Source organism: Oncorhynchus masou, chromosome 32 (genome assembly GCF_036934945.1).
Source record: "Oncorhynchus masou masou isolate Uvic2021 chromosome 32, UVic_Omas_1.1, whole genome shotgun sequence".
In the NCBI taxonomy this organism is placed as follows: domain Eukaryota; kingdom Metazoa; phylum Chordata; class Actinopteri; order Salmoniformes; family Salmonidae; genus Oncorhynchus; species Oncorhynchus masou.
Window position 1 is genome coordinate 7,527,399 of NC_088243.1, and position 17,766 is coordinate 7,545,164.

The following is a 17,766-nucleotide window of genomic DNA, read 5'->3' on the forward strand; positions in this document are numbered from 1 at the left end:
AAAAACACATTTCCTGAGGCATAAAGACTGATTTATAAAGGGCTTGTATGGTTCCTGTTAACCTGGTAATCCTCTGGGCCCGTTCTCTCCCTGCCTGCCCAGGGGTCCGTCCCTGCCTTGGGGCCCCTTTGCGCCAGGCAGCCCTTGGAACCCTCTCTCCCCAGGGGGACCTGGAGGACCAGGCAGGCCTAGGGTGGTGGGAGGCAATGACAACAATATTAATACCGTAATATTCCTTTATTTAATTAACATTTCAATAGTTGAATAATCAATACACATTATAATTTAAATATTACGTATTTATTACAGTTATTTAAGGCATTTCGTAATTGAAGTAACTTATAATAATAATTGCCATTATTATTTAACTTAAATAATCAAAGTTGACCCAAAGACGGCCTGTTAGGGAACATAGAATCCATTCCTGACAAAACCACCGGAATGATACAGTGGAGGAGTTTTCTCATTCAGGTATGTCACTGAATGAGGTAATACGAAATGATAATACATTGTTCCCTCCAGACACAGAAGCATCAGATTATTTGAACACTGAGACGTGTGTAACCCGAGAAGCCTCGAGTTATGAAAGACTGCATAACAGACAGACACACTAATAGCAGGCCACCATTTAACGTGAGACTCACATATTACACAAATAGACATTGTTAGTTTTAATTAGTGCATTATGAATGTTTTTGTAATCATCAGTCTGTTTCTTGGTGTTGTTCGATGGGGCCTCTGTGTTTATTGTAGCTAACACCGTTCTGTATGTTGACACTTGTGTGCAAATGTGTTACTTGAGACTTTACACCCGTGTTCATTGTTTCCTTATACCCACTGAATGTGCTGTCTTGTAGACTGGTCAAGTATAGACAGGACAAGGTTAGTCTAGAGTTTAAGACACATGATGGTTTTAGTTCAGTTTTACCAAAAGCTGTGTACCATTCAAACCTCTAACCAACTGCACACCTACAAAGCAGAACATGTGAGAGAGAGAGAGGATAAGTTTAATCGAAAATATAAATATATAATTGTCAACATGAACTCAGAAAATACTCTGTGTCAATGTAAATCCTCTCTAAATGAACATGCTCTTTATTTTAAAACCATGCATTGTTTAATTTCTGTAGTTACTAATGTTGGATCTAGATCAGTGCTCTCCAACCATGTTCCTGGAGAGCTACCGTCCTTCACTCCAACCCTAATCAAGTGCCCCTCCCACAGAGCAAAAGCTGGTTGAATCAATGTTGTTGCCATGTAATTTCAAACAAGAAAATCAATGTGGAAAACTGATTGGATTAAAAAAAAGTAATCAATGTCATTTCATGTTTTTCACCAACATTTTTATCTAAATCCAATGACATTGTGAATTGTTTTATTTGATTTAACATTGAATTCCTGTTAATTAAATGACAACTCAACCAAATGTAAATCAAAACCAGACGTTGAACTGACGTCTGTGCCCACTGGGTTGATTCTAATAACTAACTGATTGATAAACTGAACCAGGTTAGTTCCACCTGGGGTTGGAGTGAAAACCTACAGGAGGGTATCTCTCCAGGAACAGGGTCGGAGAGCCCTGGTCTAGACCATAATCTCTCTGAAAGGAATACAGTGTCAAGTCAACACACTCACCGGTCAGGTCCTGTTCCGAAAGATTCTGGAACTCCGTGAGGATGTGACTGACGGACGAGTTGAGGTTCTTGATCTTCCCGTGGATCCTGTCCAGCTGAGTGGTCTGGATGCTCTCAATGATCCCTCCATGGGAGATGACCGTGGCGTTCAGACCATTCACACAGTTCCACAGGCCCGACATGTGCTTGGTCAGCCCCTCTTTGATCCTCTGGAGCGAGTCGGAGACGCCGTCCAGTCGTCCGCACACGCCCTCCATCTTGAACAGCCTCTTCTCCAGGCCGTCGCCAGATCGCTTGCAGTCGCCCACCTCCACCACTAGGGTGCTCTCGAAGCGTCGCACGTCGCGATCCACCCCGTCGAGGCGGTCGCGGCTCTTCTCGATGTGCTCAGTCACCTCCTGCTGTATCTTGTCCAGCTCAGAGATGATCTTGTCCTTGGTGTTGCCCAGGTCCGTGATGACACTGCCATGTTTCTGCACTGTGTGCTCCAGGCCCCTCAGCGTGTCGTTGATGGAGCTGAAGGTCAGGATGACCTCGGACAGCTCGCCCTGCAGGGACTTGAGGTGGCCGTTGTTGGACGTGCCTCCGATCACACTGTGGCCGTCCAGGGGCTTATCAGGTTCATCCAGGCCTCGTCCTCCAGTGCCACCTCCTGTTGTTGGGGTGTCCAGGTGAATCTTACACTGGTCGCTACACTTTCCTACCACCTCCCGGAGTTTCCCCACTTCTTCCTGTAGGGTGGAGCAAAAGCTTTGGTTGGAATCCACCCGGTTCCGGATGGCGTTGATGTCCTTCTCCCAGCGGTTCAGGGTGTGGTTCTTCAGCTTCTTGAACTCGTCTTCCACTCTTCCACAGACGTCGCAGTCATCCATGCCGCGCCCAAGCGTCTCAACTTCTGTGACGATGCGGTTGAAGTGCTCGCCATTGTCTCCGGTCAGGGCTTTGATCTTGCGGATGTCGTGGCTGAGATCCAGCACCTTGTCCATGAGTGAGTCGCCCGAGACTGACAGGTCCTTGATCCGCGTGTCAAAGCGTCGGATCTCATCCTCATTGGCCACCACCCTCCAGGTGATAGATTTCACAGAGTCTCCGTCGTAATCGTTTCCTCCGTCCCCTCCAGCTCCTCCCCATCCTCCTCCGGTTCCCCCTGTTCCTCCACTTCCTCCATCTCTCCTTCCTTCAGTTCCTGTTCCTCCTGTATCTCCCCTTCCTCCTTCCCCTGCCCCACCTTCAGATCCTCTCCCTCCCATTCCCCCTGTTCCTCTACTTCCTCCTCCACCTTCTCTTCCACCTAATCCAACTCCTCCTCCTCCTCCTGTTCCTCCACAGCCACAGTCAGTCAGACTATTGTCTAGTAGCGCCGTGGAGTTCGCCAGGCGGGTCACCTTCTTGTCGTGGTCCGACATGAGGTCCTTTACAATGCCCACGTCTAGCTCTATGTCGCCGATGCGGTATCCCTGGTCGTCGAAACGGTCCAGGAACACGGTCCGGAGGTCACCCAGCTCACGGTTGAAGTAGTCCTTCAGGTCTTTCTCTGTCTCCTCTGTGTGCTGCATTGTGCTGTTCACCCACCTCTCAAGGTCCCTCAGACGACCGTCCAGCCTGTCCTCTATCACCCTGGTTAACCCGCTGCCACCTCCAGGGCCAAAGCCACCACCTCCAGGGACAAAGCCACCTCCACCTCCATTACTACCACCGCCACTGCCCAGCTCCTTATCCAGGCGGTTCTGGATGACATCATAGTTCTCTGATATGGAGCTTATCTTCCTTTCAGCATCTGTGACCCTGTCCTTGAGGTCGGTGACAGAATCGCAGCAGCCCTGGGAGCGTGTCACCTCGCGGCGCAGGCCGTCCAGGCTCTGGCGATATCGTCCATCCACAGCGTTCAGCTGCTTCTCCAGAGCACGGATCCGCTCCCTGTCCTCCTGTTGCTGTCTCCGTAGGTCCTCCACCCCCGACTGGCAAGAGGAGCAGGACAGAGACACCCTTCTCTCCAGCTCCCTCAGGATCTCCTCTTTCAGCGTGTTGATCTTACCGCCGCTAATCCCACCGGTGCCTCCAGAGGAGTGGCCAGTGCCCTCGCCAAGATCATTCCCACCACCGCCATTCCCGTTGACCAGGTGGTTGTTGATGCTGACCAAGGTCTTGTCGTGAGCCTGTGTCCGGTTGTCCAGCTGGTCTAGTTTGGTCTGGATGCTGTGGATGGTGTCCTTAATCTCCGGCTGGGCCGCATCCGCTGGGGCTTTGGTGCCACCACCACTGAAGCCCGGTTTGCGCATCTCCTCCTGGAAGCGTTCGTTCATGCCCCTCAGCGTGGACTGCAGGTCCTGGAGGTCCTTGGTCAGGCTCTGGATCTTGTCCTCCAGCTGCCGCGTCTTGTCGCTGTCGCCTCGCCCTGCAACACAAACAGAATATTATTATACTTATATTATAAGAGGACGAGAGCTCCCATGAAACATGGAGAAGACAAGGACTGAAGAGGAGGAAGAGGGAGAGCAGGGACATAAACATCCACCCACCGTCTCCCCCACTTTGTCCTCTGTGACCTGTGTCAGCTCCGGTCTGTCCCGGTCGGGACGGTTTGGGTCTGGCTGTAGCGATCTGGGTCCCCGACCCGCCGCTCGGCCCTTCGCTACAGTCATCTCCGGTGTAACCATGGCAACACTTCCACTCCATGTCCGTCACCATCTTGTAGGCCACCTTGTACCGCGGCTTCATATACGTTCGATACCTGTTGAGAATCAGAGACAACGACGACAATGAAGTGAAGTGATTTACAATGAGGTTGTCTCACCTATCTTCGTTGAATACACTTATCGTTGGTCACAGTGGATAAGACTAAGAGAGTTAACTAAATGTAAATGTTATTGACAGTACACACTTATAATTGGTCACGGGTGGTAATTTTCAACTTATTCTACATCTGCCTTTGGCCCCTGACACACTGACCAAAGTTTTGTAAAAATGTTTGTAATAGTCCCGTGTGGCTCAGTTGGTAGAGCAACGCCAGGGTTGTGGGTTTGATTCCCACGAGAGACTGGTGTATGTGTATACTCACTACGGTAAGTAGCTCTAGATAAGAGTGTCTGCTAAATGACTCACTACGGTAAGTAGCTCTGGATAAGAGAGTCTGCTAAATGACTCACTACGGTAAGTAGCTCTGGATAAGAGTGTCTGCTAAATGACTCACTACGCTAAGTAGCTCTGGATAAGAGTGTCTGCTAGATTATGTCAATGTCATCTATAACACCACTAGCCGTTGGCAGAATTCAACATTCATCCTCATTTTAACATGCTGGGTTTTTCTACCACTTCACACATTTTGTTTATTTAATATCTATCTATTTCCAAGTTAAACTGGAGTTCCTACTATTGAGTTTCATTGGGCCTGTTGGCTATTCTGTTGGCCTGAATTCATGAAACTGCACTCTCAGCCAAAGACCTTTATGGAGAATGTTTATGTGTCTCAATCCAAAACGCACTCACTACAGGCCACAAAGCCAAGTAACAAGCATTTTCTCCCTAATTACGTTTGCATTTCATTTGAAATTTTCACATCGTTCCCAGGCTCGGAGGCATGAACATCGGAGGCTGGTTTCTGCCCTGAGGGGCAGTTTGATGTAACTCTAATCCTTACTCAATACCAAGGTTAATTACATCATTTACTGGGGAAACTATTCAGACCTCAACATGTTTGCAATCAATCTCCGCTCGAGTGTATAACACAGTACCAGAAACATCTGTCACGCCCTGATCTGTTTCACCTGTCCTTGTGATTGTCTCCACCCCCTCCAGGTGTCACTTATTTTCCCCAGTGTATTTATCCCTGTGTTTCCTGTCTCTCTGTGCCAGTGTATTTATCCCTGTGTTTCCTGTCTCTCTGTGCCAGTGTATTTATCCCTGTGTTTCCTGTCTCTCTGTACCAATGTATTTATCCCTGTGTTTCCTGTCTCTCTGTACCAGTGTATTTATCCCTGTGTTTCCTGTCTCTCTGTACCAGTGTATTTATCCCTGTGTTTCCTGTCTCTCTGTACCAGTGTATTTATCCCTGTGTTTCCTGTCTCTCTGTGCCAGTGTATTTATCCCTGTGTTTCCTGTCTCTCTTTACCAGTGTATTTATCCCTGTGTTTCCTGTCTCTCTGTACCAATGTATTTATCCCTGTGTTTCCTGTCTCTCTGTACCAGTGTATTTATCCCTGTGTTTCCTGTCTCTCTGTACCAGTGTATTTATCCCTGTGTTTCCTGTCTCTCTGTACCAGTGTATTTATCCCTGTGTTTCCTGTCTCTCTGTACCAGTGTATTTATCCCTGTGTTTCCTGTCTCTCTGTACCAGTGTATTTATCCCTGTGTTTCCTGTCTCTCTGTGCCAGTGTATTTATCCCTGTGTTTCCTGTCTCTCTTTACCAGTGTATTTATCCCTGTGTTTCCTGTCTCTCTGTACCAATGTATTTATCCCTGTGTTTCCTGTCTCTCTGTACCAGTGTATTTATCCCTGTGTTTCCTGTCTCTCTGTACCAGTGTATTTATCCCTGTGTTTCCTGTCTCTCTGTACCAGTGTATTTATCCCTGTGTTTCCTGTCTCTCTGTACCAGTGTATTTATCCCTGTGTTTCCTGTCTCTCTGTACCAGTGTATTTATACCTGTGTTTCCTGTCGCTCTGTACCAGTGTATTTATCCCTGTGTTTCCTGTCTCTCTGTACCAGTGTATTTATCCCTGTGTTTCCTGTCTCTCTGTACCAGTGTATTTATCCCTGTGTTTCCTGTCTCTCTGTACCAGTGTATTTATCCCTGTGTTTCCTGTCGCTCTGTACCAGTGTATTTATCCCTGTGTTTCCTGTCTCTCTGTACCAGTTCATCTTGTGTGCCTTTCAGGTCAACCAGCGTTTTTGCTTCTATTCTCTTTTGATAGTCCTCCCAATTTTTGACCTTTGCCTGTTTTCTGGACTCTGTACCCGCCTGCTTGACCATTCTGCCTGCCTTGACCCCGAGCCTGTCTGCCACTCTGTACCTCCTGGACTCTGATCTGGTTTTGACCTTTTGACTGTCCACGACCATTCTCTTGCCTACCCCTTTTGGATTGTTTAATAAATATCAAGACTCAAACCATCTGCCTCCCATGTCTGCATCTAGGTCTCGCCTTGTGTCCTTATAGTCACTCTCTACTGTAGAAGACTTAGGCATGGTAGGCATGCATTGCAATCTCCTTTTACGCAATCATGCCATCTAAAGGAGCACTGCACTTCATTGTACACATCTGTGATAACTGTCTAAACATATTGAATTACTGTACGAACACACGCAATACACAAGTCAAGTGGCCCAGTTTTTACATTAACCTCATCGACCTCAGGCTGTAGCAAATGTACTGTATGCTGCAATGGAGTGTGGAAGCCAAACCTCAAAATGAGATCCTGATTGTCAAACAATTAGAACAGACAAACAAACAAACAGACAGTCTACAAATTTAGCTTGGACTGCGTTCAGAAGAAACCCTTTTAAAAAAGGATAAATGTTTCACAATGAATACCCCTGCACATGAACAGGCATGAATTGTTTTATTTCCTGTGTATGTATTATTCAGGCTCATACAGAGCCATCTGCTTCCCAGCTGTGAAGTAGAGAGAGAGAGAGAGACAGAGAGCGAGAGAGACAGAGAGAACAAGAGAGAGAGACAGAGAGAGCATGAAAGAGAGAGAGAGACAGGGAGAACGAGAGAGAGACAGAGAGAGAGAGACAGAGAGAACAAGAGCGAGAGACAGAGCGAGAGAAAGAGAGTGAGAGAGAGAACAAGAGAGAGACAGAGAGAGACAGAGAGAGACAGAGAGAGACAGAGAGAGACAGAGACAGAGACAGAGAGACAGAGAGAGAGAGAGAGAGCGAGAGAGACATAGAGAACGAGAGAGACAGACAGCGAGAGACAGAGAGTGATAGAGACAGAGAGACAGAGAGATAGACAGACAGACAGAAAGAGAGACACAGAGAGACACACAAAGAGGGAGGGACAGAGAGAAAGACAGAGAGACAGAGAAACAGAGAGACAGAGAAAGAGAGCGAAAGCGAGAGTTAGAGACAGAGAGAGATAGAGAGTTAGAGACAGAGAGAGAAAGGGATATAGTATTGGTTTCAGATGAGTCAGAAAGGTCCTGATTTCGCAGGAATATTTGTTACTTAGTAACAAATATGTATTTGTTATTTAGTGAGTCGTCACGTCTGTCTCTCTCTCTCTAACTCTCTTTCTCAATATTTACATTAACCTCATAGAAACTCAGGCTGTGTTTTAATTGGTTAGCTAGCCATAGTTCATAGCACACCCCTCCCCCCTATGATGGATGAGCATACTCTGTATGCAAATCTCAAAATGAAGTCCTCAGGCTGTAGCAAATGTACTGTATGCTGCAATGGAGCGTGGAAGCCAAACCCCAAAATGAGATCCTGTCAAACAATTAGAACAGACAAACAAACACACACACGCTCAGCACACACTCAGACAGTGAGAGAGACAGCACAAAGAGAGAGAGAGAGAGAGAGAGAGACAGAAAGAGAGAGAGACAGAGACAGAGAGAGACAGGAGAAAGAGGAGCAGAACAGAGCACCAGAGGAGAGTATCAGACTGCTGGTGGAGGAGAGGTTGAGGGGGATGGAGGAGAGGTTGAGGGGGACGGCGTGTGACAGAGAACAACCCATTAGAGAGGTGGCCACCCCCACAGAGAAGCCAGCAGAACAGCCCACCTCAGCACCCAACAAAAGTCTCGACACCACAGCAGAACAGTCCACACCAGACCCTGACCATAGAGTCGACATCACAGCAGAACAGACAAATGAAGAACCCCAAGCCCAGCGGCTCTCACCTCCTCTGAGCACCCCCACTGTCAGCCACCCTGATAGTCCTCCTGACAACCCCCCCCCCACACCCACTGAGGACAAACACAAGACACAGATTGTACTACTTATGGACTCAAATGGGAAATATATAGATGAAAAAAAACTTTTTCCCAAACACAGTGTGTCTAAACTCTGGTGTCCAAACACCCAGAGCGCCCTAGACCTTCTGTCTGAGGCCAAACTAGGCTCACCCAGCCACATGATAATACACACAGGCACAAACGACCTGAGGGCACAGCAGGAAAGAGTGGCCACAGCACTGAAGGGAGTGATTGAAAAGGCTTCGTCTACGTTCCCCAACGCACAAGTGGTTATCTCCACCCTGCTACCACGAAAAGACTTCCATCCTGCCACAATACAGCGGGTAAACGCAAGTATTTCCCGTGACTGTGCCTCAAAACCAAACGTTTTCCTGGCCCACCACTCCACCCTGGACTTAAACAGCCTCTATGACCAGGTCCACCTCTACAAGGCAGCAGTGCCCATCTTTGCCCGAACTCTAAAGGACATCGCTCTCAAACGTATCCCCAACACTTCACACAGGAGCAACAGATCAATGGACACCCCACCCAGACCAGCGAGACACCCTCCCAGACCTGCAGGACCCCCCCCTGGACCTACACATAGAGGACCCACGCCAAGAGGAATTACATCCAGACCACCGCACACCCAGACACATCCACACCCCTACCCCAACCAATCAACACCCCCCCACGTCAACCATGCCCACACCCAATTTACGCCCCCTCAGATCAGACCTATGCCACTCCTGCCCACCCCATGCACCCCACCCCCGCAAAGAGGGCCTCAACATGGAAGCCACACATACGCCCAGGTAGTGAGCGGGCAAACAGTCCCAACCCCCACTCTTACACTCGCCCAAGCCAATGGCATGTACCAGATGCTCAGCAGGCTCTGCTCACACTTACTGGCCTGAGGCCAAACCACGACCAAAAACATTGGACACTTTATGGAACAAAAAGCCTTTACTATTTCATCCTGGAATATCCAAGGCCTGAGGTCATCTGCCTTTGGCCTGAAGAGCAGAAACCCGGACTTCACTAAAGAAATCGGTAATACAGACATTGTCATCCTGCAAGAAACCTGGTATAGAGGAGACAGACCCACTGGATGCCCTCTAGGCTACAGAGGTGTGAAACAGGGAAGGGACTCAGGGGGTATGCTAATTTGGTATAGAGCAGACCTAACTCACTCCATTAAATTAATCAAAACAGGAACATTCTACATTTGGCTAGAAATTCAAAAGGAAATTATCCTAACAGAGAAAAATGTCCTCCTGTTTGCTACCTATATCCCCCCACTAGAATCCCCATATTTTAATGAAGACAGCTTCTCCATCCTGGAGGGGAAATCAATCATTTCCAGGCCCAGGGACATGTACTAGTCTGTGGCGACCTAAATGCCAGAACCGGACAAGAACCTGACACCCTCAGCACACAGGGGGACAAACACCTGCCTGGAGGTGACAGCATTCCCTCCCCCATATGCCCCCCTAGGCACAACTATGACAACATAACCAACAAAAACGGGTCACAACTCCTGCAGCTCTGTCGCACGCTGGGTATGTACATAGTCAATGTTAGGCTTCGAGGGGACTCCTATGGTAGGTACACCTATAGCTCATCTCTTGGCAGTAGTACTGTAGACTACTTTATCACTGACCTCAACCCAGAGTCTGTCAGAGCGTTCACAGTCAGCCCACTGACACCCCAATCAGACCACAGCAAAATCACAGTCTACCTAAACAGAGCAATACTCAATCATGAGGCATCAAAGCCAAAGGAACTGAGTAACATTAAGAAATGCTATAGATGGAAGGAATGCAGTTTGGAAACCTACCAAAAAACAATTAGGCAACAACAAATTCAATCCCTTTTAGACAATTTCCTGGGTAAAACGTTCCACTGTAATAGTGAAGGTGTAAACTTGGCAGTAGAAAATCTAAACAGTATATTTGACCTCTCAGCTTCCCTATCAAATCTAAAAATCTCAAATAGAAAACCGAAGAAAATTAACAACAATGACAAATGGTTTGATGAAGAATGCAAAAATCTAAGAAAGAAATTGAGAAACCTGTCCAACCAAAAACATAGAGACCCGGAAAACCTGAGTCTACGCCTTCACTATGGTGAATCACTACAACAATACAGAAATACACTACGGAAAAAGAAGGAACAGCACGTCAGAAATCAGCTCAATGTAATTGAAGAATCCATAGACTCTAACCACTTCTGGGAAAATTGGAAAACACTAAACAAACAACAACACGAAGAATTATCTATCCAAAATGGAGATGTATGGGTAAACCACTTCTCCAATCTTTTTGGCTCAATAACAAAGAATAAAGAGCAAAAACATACAGTGCCTTGCGAAAGTATTCGGCCCCCTTGAACTTTGCGACCTTTTGCCACATTTCAGGCTTCAAACATAAAGATATAAAACTGTATTTTTTTGTGAAGAATCAACAACAAGTGGGACACAATCATGAAGTGGAACGACATTTATTGGATATTTCAAACTTTTTTAACAAATCAAAAACTGAAAAATTGGGAGTGCAAAATTATTCAGCCCCTTTACTTTCAGTGCAGCAAACTCTCTCCAGAAGTTCAGTGAGGATCTCTGAATGATCCAATGTTGACCTAAATGACTAATGATGATAAATACAATCCACCTGTGTGTAATCAAGTCTCTGTATAAATGCACCTGCACTGTGATAGTCTCAGAGGTCCGTTAAAAGCGCAGAGAGCATCATGAAGAACAAGGAACACACCAGGCAGGTCCGAGATACTGTTGTGAAGAAGTTTAAAGCCGGATTTGGATACAAAAATATTTCCCAAGCTTTAAACATCCCAAGGAGCACTGTGCAAGCGATAATATTGAAATGGAAGGAGTATCAGACCACTGCAAATCTACCAAGACCTGGCCGTCCCTCTAAACTGTCAGCTCATACAAGGAGAAGACTGATCAGAGATGCAGCCAAGAGGCCCATGATCACTCTGGATGAACTGCAGAGATCTACAGCTGAGGTGGGAGACTATGTCCATAGGACAACAATCAGTCGTATATTGCACAAATCTGGCCTTTATGGAAGTGGCCAGAAGAAAGCCATTTCTTAAAGATATCCATAAAAAGTGTTGTTTAAAGTTTGCCACAAGCCACACCAAACATGTGGAAGAAGGTGCTCTGGTCAGATGAACCCAAAATTGAACTTTTTGGCAACAATGCAAAACGTTATGTTTGGCGTAAAAGCAACACAGCTCATCACAATAAACACACCATCCCCACTGTCAAACATGGTGGTGGCAGCATCATGGTTTGGGCCTGCTTTTCTTCAGCAGGGACAGGGAAGATGGTTAAAATTGATGGGAAGATGGATGGAGCCAAATACAGGACCATTCTGGAAGAAAACATGATGGAGTCTGCAAAAGACCTGAGACTGGGACGGAGATTTGTCTTCCAACAAGACAATGATCCAAAACATAAAGCAAAATCTACAATGGAATGGTTCAAAAATAAACATATCCAGGTGTTAGAATGGCCAAGTCAAAGTCCAGACCTGAATCCAATCGAGAATCTGTGGAAAGAACTGAAAACTGCTGTTCACAAATGCTCTCCATCCAACCTCACTGAGCTCGAGCTGTTTTGCAAGGAGGAATGGGAAAAAATTTCAGTTTCTCGATGTGCAAAACTGATAGACTTACAGCTGTAATCGCAGGAAAGGTGGCGCTACAAAGTATTAACTTAAAGGGGCTGAATAATTTTGCACGCCCAATTTTTCAGTTTTTGATTTGTTAAAAAAGTTTGAAATATCCAATAAATGTCGTTCCACTTCATGATTGTGTCTCACTTGTTGTTGATTCTTCACAAAAAAATACAGTTTTATAACTTTATGTTTGAAGCCTGAAATATGGCAAAAGGTCGCAAAGTTCACTGGGGCCGAATACTTTCGCAAGGCACTGTATACATGATCAAATACAGACCTTAGAATCAACTATTAAAGACTACCAGAACCCACTGGATTCTCCAATTACATTGAATGAGTTACAGGAAAAAATAAAAACCCTCCAACCCAAAAAGGCCTGTGGTGTTGATGGTATCCTCAATGAAATGATCAAATATACAGACAACAAATTCCAATTGGCTATACTAAAACTCTTTAACATCATCCTTAGCTCTGGCATCTTCCCCAATATTTGGAACCAAGGACTGATCACCCCAATCCACAAAAATGGAGACAAATTTGACCCCAATAACTACCGTGGAATATGCGTCAACAGTAACCTTGGGAAAATCCTCTGCATTATCATTAACAGCAGACTCGTACACTTCCTCAATGAAAACAATGTACTGAGCAAATGTCAAATTGGCTTTTTACCAAATTACCGTACAACAGACCATGTATTCACCCTGCACACCCTAATTGACAACCAAACAAACCAAAACAAAGGCAAAGTCTTCTCATGCTTTGTTGATTTCAAAAAAACCTTCGACTCAATTTGGCATGAGGGTCTGCTATACAAACTGATGGAAAGTGGTGTTGGGGGTAAAACATACGACATCATAAAATCCATGTACACAAACAACAAGTGTGCGGTTAAAATTGGCAAAAAACACACAAACTTCTTCACACAGGGTCGTGGGGTTAGACAGGGATGCAGCTTAAGCCCCACCCTCTTCAACATATATATCAACAAACTGGCGCGGGCACTAGAAAAGTCTGCAGCACCCGGCCTCACCCTACTAGAATCTGAAGTCAAATGTCTGCTGTTTGCTGATGATCTGGTGCTTCTGTCACCAAACCAAGGAGGGCCTACAGCAGCACCTAGATCTTATGCACAGATTCTGTCAGACCTGGGCCCTGACAGTAAATCTCAGTAAGACCCAAAAAAGGTCCAGTCACCAGGACCACAAATACAAATTTCATCTAGACACTGTTGCCCTAGAGCACACAAAAAACTATACATACCTTGGCCTAAACATCAGCGCCACAGGTAACTTCCACAAAGCTGTGAACGATCTGAGAGACAAGGCAAGAAGGGCATTCTATGCCATCAAAAGGAACATAAATTTCAACATACCAATTAGGATTTGGCTAAAAATACTTGAATCAGTCATAGAGCCCATTGCCCTTTATGGTTGTGAGGTCTGGGGTCCGCTCACCAACCAAGACTTCACAAAATGGGACAAACACCAAATTGAGACTCTGCACGCAAAATTCTGCAACAATATCCTCCGTGTACAACGTAGAACACCAAATAATGCATGCAGAGCAGAATTAGGCCGATACCCACTAATTATCAAAATCCAGAAAAGAGCTGTTAAATTCTATAACCACCTAAAAGGAAGCTATTCCCAAACCTTCCACAACAAAGCCATCACCTACAGAGAGATGAACGTGGAGAAGAGTCCCCTAAGCAAGCTGGTCCTGGGGCTCTGTTCACAAACACACCCTACAGAGCCACATGACAGCAGCACAATTAGACCCAACCAAATCATGAGAAAACAAAACGATAATTACTTGACACATTGGAAAGAATTAACAAAAAAACAGAGCAAACTAGAATGCTATTTGGCCCTACACAGAGAGTACACAGCGGCAGAATACCTGACCACTGTGACTGACCCAAAATTAAGGAAAGCTTTGACTATGTACAGACTCAGCGAGCATAGCCTTGCTATTGAGAAAGGCCGCCGTAGGCAGACATGGCTCTCAAAAGAGAAGACAGGCTATGTGCTCACTGCCCACAAAATGAGGTGGAAACTGAGCTGCACTTCCTAACCTCCTGCCCAATGTATATTTTAGAGAGACATATTTCCCTCAGATTACACAGATCCACAAAGAATTCGAAAACAAATCCAATTTTGAAAAACTCCCATATCTACTGGGTGAAATTCCACAGTGTGCCATCAGAGCAGCAAGATTTGTGACCTGTTGCCACGAGAAAAGGGCAACCAGTGAAGAACACGCACCATTGTAAATACAACCCATATCTATGCTTATTTATTTTATCTTGTGTCCTTTACCATTTGTACATTGTAAAAACACTGTATATATATATAATATGACATTTGTAATGTCTTTATTGTTTTGAAACTTCTGTATGTGTGATGTCTACTGTTAATTTTTATTGTTTATTTCACTTTATATATTATCTACCTTACTTGCTTTGGCAATGTTAACACATGTTACCCATGCCAATAAAGCCCCTTGAATTGAATTGAGAGAGAGAGACAGAGGAGAGCGCAAGAGAGAGACAGAGCAAGAGACAGAGAGAGAGAGAGAGTGCGGGAGAGAGATGAGCAAGAGACAGAGAGAGAGAGAGAGAGAGAGAGAGAGAGAGAGAGATTAGAGAAAGAGAAACAGAGAGAGAGAGAGAGAGAGAGAAGAGAGATAGAGACAGAGAAAAGAGAGACAGAGACAAAGACAGAGAGAGTGAGAGTTAGAGACAGAGAGATAGAGGAAGAGAGAGAGAGAAAGAGAGAGAGGAGAAAGAGAGAGGAGAAAGAGAGAGGAGAAAGAGAGAGAGAAAGAGAGAGAGATATAGAGTATGGGTATCAGATTAGTCAGAAAGGTCCTGATTTCACAGGAATATTTGTTACATTTAGTGAGTCGTCACGTCTGTCTCTCAATTCAATTCAATTCACTTTATTGGCATGACATAACAATGTACGTATTGCCAAAACTTACTTTGGATATTTACAATATTAAGATAATAAGAATAAAAAATGTCAACAGGACAACAGTAACAACAATAACCAAGGGTCAAAATAACCATACATTCAACAATAACAATAAGCATACAGTAGAGGACATGTGCAGGTTGATTGGTCTGTCAGACACTGTCCCCCATCTTATGGCAGGCAGCAATGTAGTGCGCTGCCAACCCATAGCTCTCTGCGCCCCCCCAAAAGGACTGGTAGCCTACTCTCATCAGAGAGGTCTTTGAAACCTTCAATAAGGGTTTCAAATTGGGGGAAATGACACTCTCTAATTGTTTTATATTTTTTTTACATTTTGTCAGGAAATGCAGCTCTGTCTCAGGTTCTGCTGTGGTGCAGTGGTTGCACAGCCTTTCCTCTACAGGGAGCCAGGTTTTCCTGTGTCTAACCTTCTCAATGGCAAGGCTGTGCTCACTGAGTCTGTACTTTGTCAATGTTTTTCTAAGGTTTTGATCAGTAACCATGATCAAATATGTAGCCACAGTGTCCTGTCTATTTAGGGCCAGATAACACTGCGTCTTGCTTTGTGTTTGTGCTTCTGTTTCCCAATAAGCAATATAGTTTTGTGTTTGACTGTGTTGTAATTTGGTTTATCCTGATTGATTGGATGTTCTGGTCCTGAGGCTTCAGTATGTTAGAAGAACAGGTTTGTAAACTCAGCCCCAGGACCAGCTGGATGAGGAGACTCTTTTCTTTGCTCAGCTCTTGGCATTGCAGGGCTTGGTAATGATATGAGAGGGGGACACTGTATTTTAGATGTTTCTAAAACTTAATTGCTCTTTTTTGAGTTATTATTATTTGTGGATATTGGCCTAATTCTGCCCTGCATACTTTGTTTGTAGTGTTCCTCTTGACATGTAGGAAAATCTTACAGAACTCTGCATGCAGGGTTTCAATGGGGTGTTTGTCCCATTTGATGAAAACTTGTTTTGTAGGTGGACCCCACACCTCGCTGCCATAAAGTGCAATTGGTTCAATGACACATTCAATTAGTTTTAGACAAATTTTAATGGTATTTCAATTTAAATTTATTTTCTAAATGGCGTAGATGCGCTGCGTGCTTTCTCTCTCTCAGTTCCTTCACTGCCTCATTAAGGTGTCCGGTTGAGCTTATTTTTGAAATTAGGTAAATGTAGTGTGTGCAGTGCTCTATATAATTTGTATCAATTGTGAACTTTGGTGTAATTCCCTGAGATCTGGAGGTTCTCTGGAAAATCATTATTGTATTATTTTTGGGGTTTACTGCCAGGGCCCAGGTCTGGCAGTACTGCTCTAGCATGTCCAGGCTCTGCTGTAGGCCATGTGCTGTGGGTGACAGCAGGCATAGGTAATCTGTGAAGAGTAGGCATTTAACCTCTGAATTGTGGAGACGAACACCAGGGGATGAGGATTTTTCTAGAATAGCGGCCAACTCATTGATGTAAAAATTGAAGAGTGCAGGGCTCAGATTGCAACCCTGGCGAAGGCCCTGCCCCTGGTTAAAGTATTCTGTTAGTTTCTTGCCAATTTTAAATGCTGTACGTACTGCCAGTATAAAGTTGAAGTTGGAAGTTTACATACACCTTAGCCAAATATATTTAAACTCAGATTTGCACAATTCCTGACATTTAATGCTCGTAAAAATTCCCTGTCTTAGGTCAGTTAGGATCACCACTTTATTTTAAGAATGTGAAATGTCAGAATAATAGTAAAGAGAATGATTTATTTATTTCAGCTTTTATTCCTTTCATCACATTCCCAGTCGGTCAGAAGTTTACACACACTCAATTAGTATTTAGTAACATTGCCTTTAAATTGTTTGACTTGGTGACAAATGTTTCGGGTAGACTTCCACAAGCTTCCCACAATAAGTTGGGTGAATTTTGGCCCATTCCTCCTGACAAAGCTGGTGTAACTGAGTCCGGTTTGTAGGCCTCCTTGCTCGCACACACTTTTTCAGTTCTGCCCACAAATTTTCTATAGGACTGAGGTCAGGGCTTTGTGATGGCCACTCCAATACCTTGATTTTGTTGCCCTTAAACATTTTGCCACAACTTTGGAAGTATGCTTGTGGTAATTGTCCATTTGGAAGACCAATTTGCAACCAAGCTTTAACTTCCTGACTGATGTCTTGAGATGTTGCTTTAATATATCCACATAATTTTCCTACCTCATGATGCCATCTATTTTGTGAAGTGCATCAGTCCCTCATGCAGCAAAACACCCCCTCAACATGATGCCGCCACCCCCGTGCTTCACGGGTGGGATGGTGTTTTTCGGCTTGAAAGCCTCCCCTTTTTCCTCGAAACATAACAATGGTCATTATGGCCAAACAGTTTTATCAGACCAGAGGACATTTCTCCAAAAAGTACATTATTTGTCCCCATGTACAGTTGCAAACTGTAGTCTGGCTTTTTTATGGAGGTTTTGGAGCAGTGGCTTCTTCCTTGCTGAGCGGCCTTTCAGGTTATGTCAATATAGGACTCGTTTTACTGTGGATATAGATACTTTGTACAGATTTTCTCCAGCA

At 44.9% G+C, this 17,766-nt stretch overlaps 1 protein-coding gene across 6 annotated transcripts in view; it reads right to left on the reverse strand.

Annotated features, from left to right (window-relative positions):
• LOC135525518 (EMILIN-1-A-like) overlaps nt 1-17,766 on the reverse strand; it is a 91,495-nt gene that overhangs the window by 6,917 nt on the left and 66,812 nt on the right. For 4 of the 6 annotated variants that reach the window (XR_010453173.1, XR_010453175.1, XR_010453174.1 and 1 more), the window contains exons 3-6: nt 4,154-4,365; nt 1,636-4,029; nt 943-969; nt 63-188 (exon numbers count right to left, since the gene is read on the reverse strand). Coding sequence is in view for 3 of the 6 variants with exons in the window: in XM_064953188.1 (XP_064809260.1) it covers nt 63-188; nt 943-969; nt 1,636-4,029; nt 4,154-4,365 (2,759 nt within the window). In the remaining 3 variants the exon portion in view is untranslated. Of the gene's footprint in view, nt 1-62; nt 189-928; nt 970-1,635; nt 4,030-4,153; nt 4,366-17,766 lie in introns of all 6 variants that reach the window. The other 2 variants (XM_064953190.1, XM_064953189.1) reach the window with 2 other exon arrangements.